This window comes from Acomys minous (genome assembly GCF_964271855.1).
Source record: "Acomys minous genome assembly, chromosome: 14".
NCBI lineage: Eukaryota > Metazoa > Chordata > Mammalia > Rodentia > Muridae > Acomys > Acomys minous.
In genome coordinates, this window is record NC_140496.1 from 11,325,239 (window position 1) to 11,338,634 (window position 13,396).

Here is a 13,396-nt window from a genome sequence, read left to right on the forward strand (position 1 = left end):
ACAGTGTCTTTTAGACATGCTTGGGCAGCTGTGTCAATGAACTCTCAACAGATTGGTTGACGACACAAGACCATACCAGTCCACACGCCAACATGGATGGGGGAAAGTTTCATAAGGCCCAACATGCTTCGAGCTGAAGCACCAGAGGCAGTGAATGGATACTGAGGAGAGTCAGCTTCGTTAATGATGAGCACCAAATAGGTTCCTGAATCCTAAATGGTCAACCCTAGACACATATAGGCAACACTAATTGACTCAAGATTATATATATAATGTATACACACACACACACACACACATATATATATATACATATATACTATAGAAGAAGAGGTCATTAGTTGAAGGAGGGTTATGGGACATGGGAAGAGCTGGAGAGAACAGAGGGAGAAATGACTTATGTATGACATTCTCAAAAAATTAAAATGAAAAACAAAAAACTAGAGTGGTCAGGCTCATGCCTTTAATCCCAGCACTCAGGGAGGCAGAGGCAGGTGGATCTCTGTGAGTTCAAGGCCAGCCTGGTCTACAAAGCAACTCCAGGGCAGCCAAGACTACACAGAGAAACCGTGTCTTGGAAAAAAAACAAAACTAAACTAAACAAAGCCAAACCAAACCAAACCAAACACTCTAGAATGTGTGTATGTGTGTACATACATGTGCATGTATACATGTCATGGATCCCGTTCGAGTGTTAGAAGACAGCTAGCAGAAGCTGTTCCTCTCCTTGCACTGTGTGAGTCCCAGGGACAACTCAGGCTGTCAGGTGCAGTGGCAAGTGTCTTTTCCCACCTTGGCCAACTCAACTGATTTAAACCTCCTGCTTGTCTAGGAAACTTCAAGCTTGAACTCAATTCTGGAGCCTCCATCCAAGCCCCAGACTGCCTGTCACGCTGAAGGCACTGATCGCTTCTATGGGTAAGAGCATCCAGCAAGGCTCTCAGGCACAGCTAGAGATCTGGTCCTATGGAATAAGAGCAGAAGCAAACACTGGAAACGGTGCTGCAAAGACTTGACGTCCTGGGCACCCAGAGAAACCAAGCGGCACCCACTACAGCTCTGAGAAACACACTACTACTAAATGGCAAGACTGCTAAGAGCAGAGGCAACAGGGAAAGACACAACAGATGAGGGGGAAAGGGGACGGGGCAGGCAATATGGCTCAGCAGGTCAAAGAGCTTGCTGCAAAGGCTGACAACCTGAGTTTGATCCCTGGAACCCATATGTCACCACCAGGTGGTGTCAGAGCTCAAACCCAGGCCACTCTACCAGTTGAGCTACACACCTTAGCATTAAACTTCTTCTTGAGACTGTATGCAACTACATATTTCTGAATTTACTATGTAGACCAGGCTAGTCACAGACTCATAGAGATCCTGCTGCCTCAGCCTCCTGAGCGCTTTGATCAAAGCTGTGCACCAGCACACCAGGCACAAACCACCTTCGTCTGTCTGTATAACTCTGAAATGGTGTGTTACTTGGTCAGGGCTCTGCAGGAACTGAGTGGAGTACCTGCTGACAGAACGCCATGGTTAATTCTTGGCATGCTCAGAGGAGCCAGCTCGATCCACAGCTGCCGGTTAGGGTCGTAGAGAGGGCACATGCATCGCATGGCGGCTGTGGGCTTCCGTGAACTAAGGAAATACAGAAATGATGCTTTATTTACAGTTCCGCTCACAATAATCACTGTAAGTTTCAGTACTTTGCAGATGGTTAAACATTTTTAAAAAGTCAATTACTATTACACTTTAGACATGGAAAATTACCCTGCATTTTTTGTGTCTTGTGACTCCCCCTTCCCCCCTACCCCTTCCCCCTTCCGAAGGCCCCTGCCACACTCACACTCTTTCTTCCCCTCCAATGGTCACTATGCACTCTGAGTAGCCCCTTGGCTTGAAGCTGGCCAGCATGGCCTCCCCCTGCTGTGGCTGGCTGAGCGGGATGTTGCTGCACTCTTTGACGATTTCTCGTACCAAGGGCTCATTCAGCATCTGCTCCCGAAGGTAGCTGGAGTCCAGCCCTGAAACCCACAGTGCTGACATGACGTCCTTCATGTGGACCTGCAGATGGGAGGAGGGGGACAAGAGAGGGATGACACACTTTCTGACTCGTGGCAGATGGTGCCTGCTAACAGTCTATTAGCACACACCGTCACTGTCAGTCCTGCCTAAACATGCACACTAGGCCCTCCTCGCCCTTTCTTCTTTAAAACATTATTTTTATTTGTGTGTGTGTGTGGGTGTGTGTGTGAGAGTGCAAGTACCTCTGGAGCTGGAGTTACTGGCTGTTGTGAGCTGCCCAATGTGGGTGCTAGGAACTCAAGTTGGGTCCTCTGCAAAAGCAGCAAATGTTCCTAACGGCTGAGCCATTTCTCCAGCTCCCCCTTTTACAATAAGAAGTATTGTTTAAAATCACATACAGGCTGGGCAATGGTGGCACAGGCCTTTAATCCCGGCACTTGGGAGGCAGAAGCAGGCAGGTTGCTGTGAGTTCAAGACCTCCCTGGTCTACAAAGTGAGTCCAGGACAGTGAAGGCTACATAGAGAAACCTTGTCTTAAAAAACAAACAAACAAGCAAAAAAACCAACAACCCCCAAAAACAAAATCACGTGTATTGTGTAGGTGACTGGAGAGGATAGAAGAGGGCATCCGGGAGTGGTGGCGCACGCCTGTAATCCCAGCACTCAGGAGGCAGAGGCAGGCAGATCACTGTGAGTTCGAGGCCAGCCTGGTCTACAAAGCGAGTCCAGGAGAGCCAAGGCTACACAGGGAAACCTTGTCTTGAAAAAAATCAAAAAGAAAAAGAAGAAGAAGAAGAAGAAGAAGAGGAGGAGGAGGAGGAGGAGGAAGAGGAGGAAGATGAGGAAGATGAGGAAGACAAGGAAGAAGATGAAGAAGAGGAAGAAGAAGATATGGAGGAGGAGGCAGCAGCAAAACCAAAGATCACACACACACACACACACACACACACACACACACACACACACATCTCCAGAACTGTATAATAAGTTGGGCAGTAGTGGCACATGTCTTTAATCCCAGCACTTAAGAGGCAGAGGCAGGCGGATCGAAGTGGAGTTCGAGGCCAGCTTGGTCTAGAGGCGAGTTCCAGGACAGCCAGGGCTACACAGAGAAACTCTGACTCGAAAAACCAAAAAACAACCAATCAACAAAACAAAAACCCAAAGCAAACAACCCCCACCCCAGAACTGTATAATAATCCTGCGATTATCATGGTTCAAAACTGTCTCACAGCTTTGGGTATTTTGGTCTCAGTGGCCTTCTCTGACACTTGGGCATGCTCTGGGTGATTTGACCACAGACCTGATCTCAACTAACTACCCAGCCTGGCCTCTGTGGGAAAGAGGACAGTCTTGAGTAACTTAAAACACACTTTCTTACTTTTCTCGGAGAAGCCAGACGAGCCAAAAGACAAAGAACTGCCATGTTCTCCAGGAACCAGGCACCTAAGGCAAGAGGCACCCAGTGCAGGTGGAGGAAAAGCAGTGTCTCCTAGCGGCCTCTGCGAGCATCACCCTTCCTAAGTTACCTAACGGGGAACAGACTATGAGGTGGCCTCAGTACTGCTAAGACCATGAAAGTGGCTTCTGAGTGTATATCCTTAAGAGTTTACAGAATTTGAAAACCACAAAATAACCAATAAGAACTGAGTCCGACATTGCCAAGAACAATGCACAATGTGATCATGCATTCCAAAATCTATTCTCTGAAGCCAACCGAGTACATTTCTGATTTTGAAACAAGTAACTGGAGAGGAGAGCTGAAAAGCAGCCACGTTCCATGTTGGATCTCAATGGGGACCCTCCACCTGCCGTCACTCCTAGACCTTCTCTGTTCAGCTTTTGTTGTCACTTGTTTATCATTTTCAGACAGAATCTCATATACCTCTGGCTGTCCTAGAGGCTGCTCTGTAGAGCAGGCTGACCTTGAACTTAAAGAGATCCACAGCTGCTTGGTGCTAAACTGAGGGCACTGCACGGCAGCCACAGAGCTACTGAAGCACACCCCGGCCCCAGCAATCGCTGTGTTAGCCACAGGCATTTCACACAGCCTGCACTGGACCTTTTGTCCGTCACAAGCCGCACGCAGCCATATTCACTCCTGCCAGAGTGGGAACATTTCCCTGGTGCCAGCCCGAGGTTAGTGTAAACAGTCCTTCAGTGGTATGAAGGTCTGCTGTGACTGGCACAGATACAGGCATCTCCTGCCTGGCACAAACACGAGGGACATTACCATTCTACCAGACCTGAAGGGTAGCTGTAATTATTCCAAACACCATTGCTATAGCTGCTTTCTGGCTATAGAGGAAAACGTTTTATGCTTCCCCGGAGCTGCCCTCCTGTGCTGTCCCTAGCATTACAGCACTAACCCTGCCCCGAAAGGTTCTCTTCAGTGGCTCTTCATTCCTACTTTTCATCTTAACTGTTGGTGCACAGTGCACTGTGATGCAAAGAGGAGAGAATGGGAGAGTGAAAGAAAATGAAGTGGTGGTGGCTGTGCAATGACAGTGGCAGAGGTAAGACAGTTGAAAAGGCCCATGAAGTGACCAGGACTTGGGTGCAGGTGATAACAAAGGCTGTAAAGAGCTGAAACGGAGAGACTACGGGCCCTGTCACGGGAAGAGTGCCAAGAGCTGGTAAGATGCAAAATCCAAAGGTCTCGGAATTCCGGGGCCTGAGAGCCATAATGTTCACCTCTGCATGAGCTAAGGGTCTCAACACCTGAGGCTCTTCAGGAACTGTGGCAGCTGTAGGAAGGAACCCTGCTGTTCACTGTTGCTAGAAGCCTAGGATTTAAAGCCTGGTATTTAAAGCAACCCTCCAACCCCCCACCCCCGAGCAAGAAGCCTCCAACCTGAGTGAGCATCTACAGCTACAAGTCTAACTGAATACCCTAGACAAACATGTTCCTGGATCTCAGGGCTGGAGTGTGAGCCTTTGGTTCTGTCCAGTACCTAGGCCTTGGGCACTTAGGACCCGGACTGCCAGCACCGCACACGTTCCTCCTTGCCACCTGGGTAGACCAGAAGGACCCCTGCTAACAGTCTTGAGAGACCGACAGCTTTAGTAAGAGACCACTTCTGTACCTATCAAAAAAGTAAACAAGCTGGGCATGGTGGTGCACGACTATAATCCCAGCACTCCGGAGGCAGAGGCAGGCGAATTGCTGTGAGTTTGAGGCCAGCCTGGTCTACAAAGCGAGTATAGGACAGCCAAGGCTAAACGGAGAAACCCTGTCTCAAAAAACCAAAAACCAACCAACCAACCAAACACATCAGTGAAAAGGAAACCCAAGGAGTGCCCCGAGTGGCAGGTACCTTTCTCATCTCTACGTCATGCGCTATCCACCGAATCACTGCCTCGAACACGTATCTTTCATTGCCAACGTTCAGCTTCTCAAGAGAGATCACTTCTTTGAGCTTCTGTGGACTCAGCTCCAGGAACTCCTCTGTGTTGCTGACATCTCGGAAGTGAGTCTCCAGGTACTCGGTGGCCAGGTAATGCACGTGGTGCAGGCAATAGTGCAGGGCGAAGTCCCGGATACCGATGCAGTTCTCGGCGGCAATGCAGCCCTCCAAGAACTCACAGCACAAGGTTTTAAGGTCCGTCAGCAGAAGCAGGTCGGCTGCCTGTACAACATCCTGGATCGTGTCTTCATTTAGCCTGATCTGTAAGAGCACCACAGACATTTTATAGCTAGATGCAAAGACTCAAACCACCAACCTAGCAGTCTGGCCCACAGGAGATTCTCAATTTTTTCTTTTCTTTTTATTTTTTTTAAAGATGTATTTATTTATTTATTTATTTATTTATTTATTTATTTATTTATTATATATACAGTACTCTGCCTGCAGGCCAGAAAGGGCATCTGACCACACTATAAATGGTCGTGGTTTCTGGGAATTGAACTCAGGACCTCTGAAAGAGTAGTCAGTGCTCTCAACCTCTGAGTCATCTCTCCAACCTCTTTTTCTTTAATCTTTAAAGACTTATTTATTTTTAATTATGTGTATGTGCCCATGAGTGCAGGTGCCTCAGAGGTCAGAGGTCAGAGGTCTGAGGCACTAGATCCCACTGGAGCTGGAATTACAGGCAGTTGTGAGATGCCAACATGGGTGCTGGGAACTAAAGTCAGGTCGTCTGCAGAAGTAGGAAAGCACTCTTCCCACTGAGCCTTTCTCCAGCCCCCAACTCCTAATGTTATTGATCAAAGATGGCTAAGTAGTGTTGACCCTATACTGCATATCTTTCAAGAGTTTGAGGCATCAAGTGACCTTCTCTCGGCAGATTTGTCTGACTTTTTTTTTTCCTAATACAGTGTCTCTGCTCAGTTTTGTTTGTTTTCTCCTTTCAAGACAGGGTTTCTCTGTGTAGCACTGTACCTTGTGGGTGGGACCACCCTTGGGCTGCTGGTCCTGGGTTCTGTAAGAAAGCAGGCTGAGCAAGCTGGTAAGCAGCAGCACTCCTGCATGGCGTCTGCATCAGCTCCTAGCTCCAGGCCCCTGCCCTGTTTGAGTTGTTGTCCTGACTTCCTTCAGTGACCGAACTGTGATGTGGAAATGTAAGCTGAATAAACCCTTTCCTCCCCAACTTGCTTTCCTCATGGTATTCTATCACAGCAATGGTGACCCTGACTAAGACAGTAGGTGTGTACACTTTATATCTCCGTGTGGGTGCATGCATGCCACGATACCTCTGGAGGTCAGAGGGCAACTTCCAGGAACTAACTGATGGTCTCTTTTTACCATGTGGGTCTGGAAGAATGAACTAGGTCTTGAGGTTTGGCAGCAAAACCTTTACCACTGAGCTGTCTCTCCAGGCCTCCTCCTCCTCCTATTTCTGTTTTTGCAGCAGAGGCTTATGCATTCCAGGCAAGGGCTCTACCACTCAGCCACATCCCCGGACCCAGGAATATTCAATTCAGCCAGAAGACAGGGAACAACTGCAGACTATCCAAATACAAACCCGCACAACCCACTAGACCACATGTTAACTAAACCAAACGGCTAGTTCGGGAGTTTATCATAGCTTAGTTGCCACCTGGATTCTAAAGTTTAAACTGGGACAAATCCCAGCAGTCAACCTGCAGGCAGTGCTCAGGCTGCAGTCAGAGCCAGCACGGAGCATGGCCTCGGTGGCTCGTCACTTGCTGTGCTCATAACTGCACTGACTGACCGACCAGGCTGCTCAGGTGTCTTGCTCCTCCCTGCTGTGTGGTGTTTCTAGGATTGTCAGGGCTATGCCAAAATGGCTCTAACTTCACTCACGCTAGCAATCACACATATGCACACCCAATCCCTTGTTAGGGAGGAGCTTCCCCAAACTATGTTTTCATAATACTATGAAATCACACCATACACTGCACCAGGAGTAGAACCCCCAGGGTGTGGACATGTTGAATGCACTTAGAAAAGGCTGGCAACACACCACAGACACTTAGAACACTAGTGGGAAGAACAGATCTTTCAGGAAAGGGGAGGCAGGGAAACAGCGATGACGAGGAATGGTCCAGTGGAAAACACAGCGGGCAGGAGCCTGGAGGAAATGAGGCACAGCACACACTTTCACAGACCTAAATGGACAACACACTATTCTGCTCTATGGCCATAGATACACCTGACTCGAGTCTTTTCTATTTGTTTGTTTTTAATTTTTGTTTTCTTGATACAGGGTTTCTCTATGTAGCCTTGGCTGTCCTGGACTCCCTTTGTAGATCAGGCTGGCCTTGAACTCACAGAGATCCACCTGCCTCTGTTTCCTGAGTGTTGGGATTAAAGGCATGGGACATCACACTTGGGCTTGTTTCCCCCCCCTGTATTTTACTTTTAAAAAAATTAATTAGTTAATTAACTTTACATTCCAACTGTAGCCCCCTCCCTCCTCTCCTCCAGGTCGTACCCTACCTCTGTCTTCCCCCTATCTCCCCTCCCCTCCATCTCAGAAAAGGGGAGCCCTACCACCACCAAGCCACTCCAGCACATCAAGTCACATCAGGACTGAGCACATCCTCTTCCTCAGTGGCCTGGCAAGACAGCCCCACCGGGGAGATGTGATCAAAAGCAGGCAACAGAGTCCTCATCAGAGACAGTCCCTGCTCCCCTTACTAGGGACCCACACGAAGCCTGAGCTGCTGTGTAGGGCCTAGGTCTAGTCCATAAACAGTCCGTGGTTGGTGCTTTTTTTTTTTTAATTAATTTATTCTTGTTACATCTCAATGGTTATCCCATCCCTTGTATCCTCCCATTCTTCCCTCCCTCCCTTACTCCCCTCCCCTATGACTGTGCCTGAGGGGGACCTCCTCCCCCTTTATATGCTCATAGGGTATCAAGCCTCTTCTTGCTACCGTGGTTGGTGCTTTAGTCCCAAAAGCACCCCACTCCCTCCCAGGTTAGTTGGCTCTGTTGGCCTTTTTTGGAGTTCCTGTCCCCTCCAGGTCCTTCTATCCTTCCTCCCACTCTTTTACAAGGCTCCCTGCACTCTGCCCAATGATTGCCTGTGAGTCTGAGCATCTGCTTCAATCCATTGCTGGGTGGAGCCCCCCAGTGGACAGCTATGCTAGGCTCCTGTCGGCAAACATAGCAGAGTGTCATTAATAGCGTCAGGGGTTGGCTCTCTCTCCTGGTGTGGGTCTCAGGTTGAGCCAGGCATTGGTTGGGCATTCCCTCTATCTCTGCTCTATCTTTATCCCTGCACATCTTGTGGGCAGGGTAAATTTTGGGTTGAAGTTTTTGTGGGTGGGTTGGTGTTCCTCTTCCTCTACTAGGAGTCCTGTTCAGTTAGAGGGTGGCTTCTTCAGTCTCTATGACCCCTGCTGCTAGGAGGCTCAGCTAGAGTCACCCCCATATACTCGCAGGAGCCTACTCTGTCGTAGGTCTTTACCTCGTCTCAGAGATGCCTCATCCTCGGATTCTCTTCTCTTAGCAATCTCTCTGTCCTTCTGCCCCTGCTCTCCCCACAGCTTACTTGTTTTTTTTTTTAAGATTTATTTTTATTTGTGTGTGTATATGTGTGTGACCAGAAGATTCCCTGGACGTGGAGCCATAGGTGCTCGTGAGCCACCTGGTATGGGTGCTGGGGACTGGAAGGGTAGCAAGCTCTCTCAGCCACTGAGCCATTCTGTATCCCCACTGAGAGTCTTAGGAGTCCTGTACTAGAACCTAAAATAAATAAAGAGGACGGGGCTGGGGAGGCAAGGAAAAGAAAGCAGTCTAGTTGCTTACTGTTTCTCCAGAAACAACGTGGCACAGAGAGCAGAGTGAAAGCAGGAAGATAGGGCAACAGTAGGGTGAAGCGCAGGGCGGCCAGCACTCAGATATTCTAATAAGGGTAGCTTTCTACGTGAGATGCCTCTTATGGCAATGCCCCACAAGGAACTGTTTCTATAGAACAAGCCTCAGTCCCAGAGAAGCTGCTATCTCCGTGTGACAGAGAAGGATTTGGTCTATGACCTAACTGTGTTGCTCCTTTGGGGACAGAGTCTGGAAGAACATCACCAGGGAGATGCCAGCAGGTGCCCCTGATGGCAGAAGATAGCATGGTAGTTCCGCTCTGAAAGCTGGGACGTCTCTGCTAGGTCTGGCCCCTGGGTCTCACCATACCTGCCCACTGAAGATGTAATCCAGGATCTCTCTCATAACCATTACCGATATCCCTTCAAGTTCAATCTTATAAGTGGATCCGTCATCTTTTGGAGGATTATAGTTTAACTTTGTCCTAAGAAAGGGAAAAAAAATGTAAAATTTCTATGAACCCACAGAAACAACTACAAGTATTTATGCACTAAACACTATAACACAACACACCTGAGTAGCAAATACACTTCCACTTAGGGAATTTAGCTTCAGATCTATATACACAGGGTTAGTTTAAAACCATTGGTCTCGCCAGGCACAGTGGCACACAACTTTGATCCCAGTGCTCAGGGAGGCAGGGGCAGGAGGATCTCTGTGAGTTCAAGGCCACCCTGGTCTACAAAGCGATTCCAGGACAGCCAGGTCTACACAGAGAAGCCCTGTCTCCAAAAGCAAAAACAAACAAACAAACAAAAAAACAAGCACAGACAAACAAATAAAAAGAATAGGACTGCCTTCCAGCACAGACAAAAATGCCTAATAAGCACTCAAGAGTGGAGAAAGGCGCCTCAGACCAAGATGTATCATTTTGCTGCTTAGGGATGCTGGAAACGAGGATGGAATCTTCTAAATTATCAGAAGGAAAAGAGGCCGAGAAGGAAGAATGAAGGTCAGAATGGCTTCCTACTTTACAAACAGATATAACAACAGGGAGAAGGCTTCCAAATTCTGAAGGAAAAGAATTTCCAAAGGATAAGGCAGGTGTGTGCCACAAACTTTAAATCCCAGCCCTTGGGAGGCAGAGGCAGAGGCAGAGGCAGGCATTCTTTTGTAAGCTCCAGGCCAGGAAGGGTAACTTACATACTGAGACCTGTCTCAAAACAAACAAAACAACCCCCCACCCCAGCAAAACAATAACAAAAACCAAAACAAAGGTAAGCAGGCAAGCAAACAAACAAACAAAATCCCAAAGAGATTTAAAGCAAAAACAAAACAACAACAAAAACAACAACAAAAAATCTTTAAAGCTGGGTGTAGTGGCATACACCTGTAATCCCAGCACTCAGGGAGGCAGAGGCAGGTGTATCTCTACAAGTACAAGGCCAGCCTGTTCTACAAAGTGAGTCCAGGACAGCCAGGGCCACACAATTTAAACCCTGTCTCGAAAAACCTAAGAGAGAGAAAGAGGGGGGAGGGGAGAGAAGGGGGTGGGGATTGAGAGAGATTTAAAAAGAAAAATCCAGGATAGAATAGAGACATTTTCAGTTACACAAGGTCACCAAACAACATGCAAATCTTTCTGAGCATGTGGTTGGGACACACTACCAAAGTAAACCCAGAAGGAAGACACTGCACATGAAAGTGACAGACGTGATCGTGTCATTGTACTGGATATGTGATTGTACCACTCAGCCTGGGAGAGTGGAGGAAGCAAAGGTTGATGGTAAAGAGCAACCCCTGGATCACAGCACAGGAGACCCCTGGAGATGTCGCTGAAGGCTCTGTAACGCAGGTATTCAGACAGTTTTCTTCCCTCTGGTATTTAAATCTCGACTCCAGTTTCCTCTGAGCTAACGTTTACTGGGCCTCTGCTTGCGACACCCTAGGGTCTATCTATATGCCTGGTACTGAAAATGAAGCTTCAGACAACCTTCAGTCGAGAGATAGTATGAACAATACCTGAACCCCCAAATGCACTTTGTGCAAGCATGTCTCCTAGCAACCTTTCATTGGGGAGTCATGGCTGACACCTGTCAGTCACTATGCTGGTGGCATTGCCAACTCAGCTCCCAATGCACACTCTGCCTGCTCTGTGAAAGTGTCTGGGTCTCTTAAAACATTTTTTCCCCTCAACTGGGATAATGGTAAATGTTTCAGAAGAGGGCAGTGGAAACAAAACAACAAAGAAACAAGACTGAAGGACAAGAGAGCTCGCTTCCTGGTTCTGAGCTACCACCTGGGAGGCTCCCACAGGGCAGGTCTCTCCTAGCTCAGGCTCCTGCACTGTCTGGCTCTCCAGGGGCCACCTTCAGTCACCTGCCCAGAGCAGCTTTCCCGAAGACCTTAGAAAACCAATTTCCAGCAAGTTCCACCAGTGTGGCTTTTACATCATACCGTGAACCACAGGCATGTCTCCTGCTCATGGCTACCCCAATCTCCTGTTACAATGAATGATTCTTTGTCGTGTTTGTTTGCTTTTCCAGACACGGGTTTCTCTGTGTAGCCTTGGCTGTCTTGGACTCACTTTGTAGACCAGGCTGATCTCTAACAGTGATCCACCTGCCTCTGCCTCCCAGAGTGCTGGGATTAGAGGCGCGTGACAGTGCACTGGGCTCAATGAAGGCTTCTTATATTAAACTTTCTTTGATCAGGGCCAGGGAGACAGCTCGGGGGTAAAGGAGCCTGACCATCTGATGGACAGATAGAAATGACTTCTACAAACTATCCTCTAATCCCATGTGCTGGGGCACACCTATCCACCCAGCCTCTACCCCTCACAAAATAAATAAAATGAAAACATTAACAAAGACCAGAGAGTCAAAACTAGGTAGTGGTGGCAGCAGCACACAGCTTTAATCTCAGCATTTCGGAGGCAGATCCCTGAGTTTGAGGCTAGGTTGGTCTACACAGTGAGTTCCAGGATAGCCAGGGCTACACAGAGAAGACCTGTCCTAAAACAAAACAACAGAGAGAGATGACTCTACAGTGACGAGCATTTATTGCTGGCAGAGGACCTGGGCTCAAGTCCCAGCACCTACATGGCAGCACAGTACTATCTATTACCTCCCGTTCCAGGAGATCCAATCGCTTCTTCTGGTCTCCTTGGGCACAAGCTACATACACAGTGCACATACATACACGAAGGCCAAGTATTCATAAACCTTAAAAACAAAGCCCCAAACGTCATGTTCAATCCCTGTGTGGCCTGGTAAAGAAGAACAAGGCTATTAAAGATGTGCTCTCCGGGTGTGGTGGCGCACGCCTTTAATTCCAGCACTCGGGAGGCAGAGGCAGGCGGATCGCTGTGAGTTCGAGGCCAGCCTGGTCTACAAAAGTGAGTCCAGGACAGCCTAGGATAAAGAGAAACCCTGTCTCAAAAAACAAAAAACAAACAAACAAACAAACAAACAAAAGATGTGCTCAGCTGTGGGGAAGCCTTTTCACCTTAATGTTCAAAGAAGGCCTGCAGACAGCAGGGTGAGGGAATTACAATTTGTTTTTCAATGAATATACTGTTACAGTTTTTCCCAGCAAGAGGGGATCCAATTTCAATTGTGTCACATTCTCTGAACAGGTGGTAGAACACAGCTGACTAAGAGGAGAGAAAATTGACCAGCTGAAATATGTCACTTCATACATCTTAAAAATGTGGTCATTTCCAGAACTTATGAAAACAGAATTATATACTCCACACATTTGAGGTTAAATAACAAAACTACATTAATTATGGTTTGAACTCACCTGTCCTTCCATACTACACCCGCCCCACCTCCCCCAGCACTGTCTGAGCGGACCTAGTTGCCGTCGCCTGAGAGACTAGTTTCTGGGCTAGCTCCTCCTCAGCCACCCATTCGTAGATACTCCTCCTAGGGTGGGCATCATGGCCACCCTCGTCAAGACTTCTACATTTCCCCTTCACTATGACAGTCAAGTTCAAAGTCCGGTGTGTGTCTCTCCTTCCCTCGACAAGGTCTCATGTATTTGTAGCTGGCCTCAGACTCACTCAACGATAACCACAGGCGTCTGACTCTCCTGCCTCCACCTGCTGAGTGCTGGAATCACAGGTAGTGCTTCCATGCAGGG

At 48.1% G+C, this 13,396-nt stretch overlaps 1 protein-coding gene across 1 annotated transcript in view; it reads right to left on the reverse strand.

Moving 5' to 3' along the window:
- Nucleotides 1-13,396, reverse strand: part of GAN (gigaxonin) — a 50,111-nt gene that overhangs the window by 11,130 nt on the left and 25,585 nt on the right. The window contains exons 2-5 of the mRNA XM_084757884.1: nucleotides 9,620-9,734; nucleotides 5,339-5,689; nucleotides 1,843-2,060; nucleotides 1,513-1,634 (exon numbers count right to left, since the gene is read on the reverse strand). Coding sequence (XP_084614010.1) covers nucleotides 1,513-1,634; nucleotides 1,843-2,060; nucleotides 5,339-5,689; nucleotides 9,620-9,734 — 806 coding nt within the window. The remainder of the gene's footprint in view (nucleotides 1-1,512; nucleotides 1,635-1,842; nucleotides 2,061-5,338; nucleotides 5,690-9,619; nucleotides 9,735-13,396) is intronic.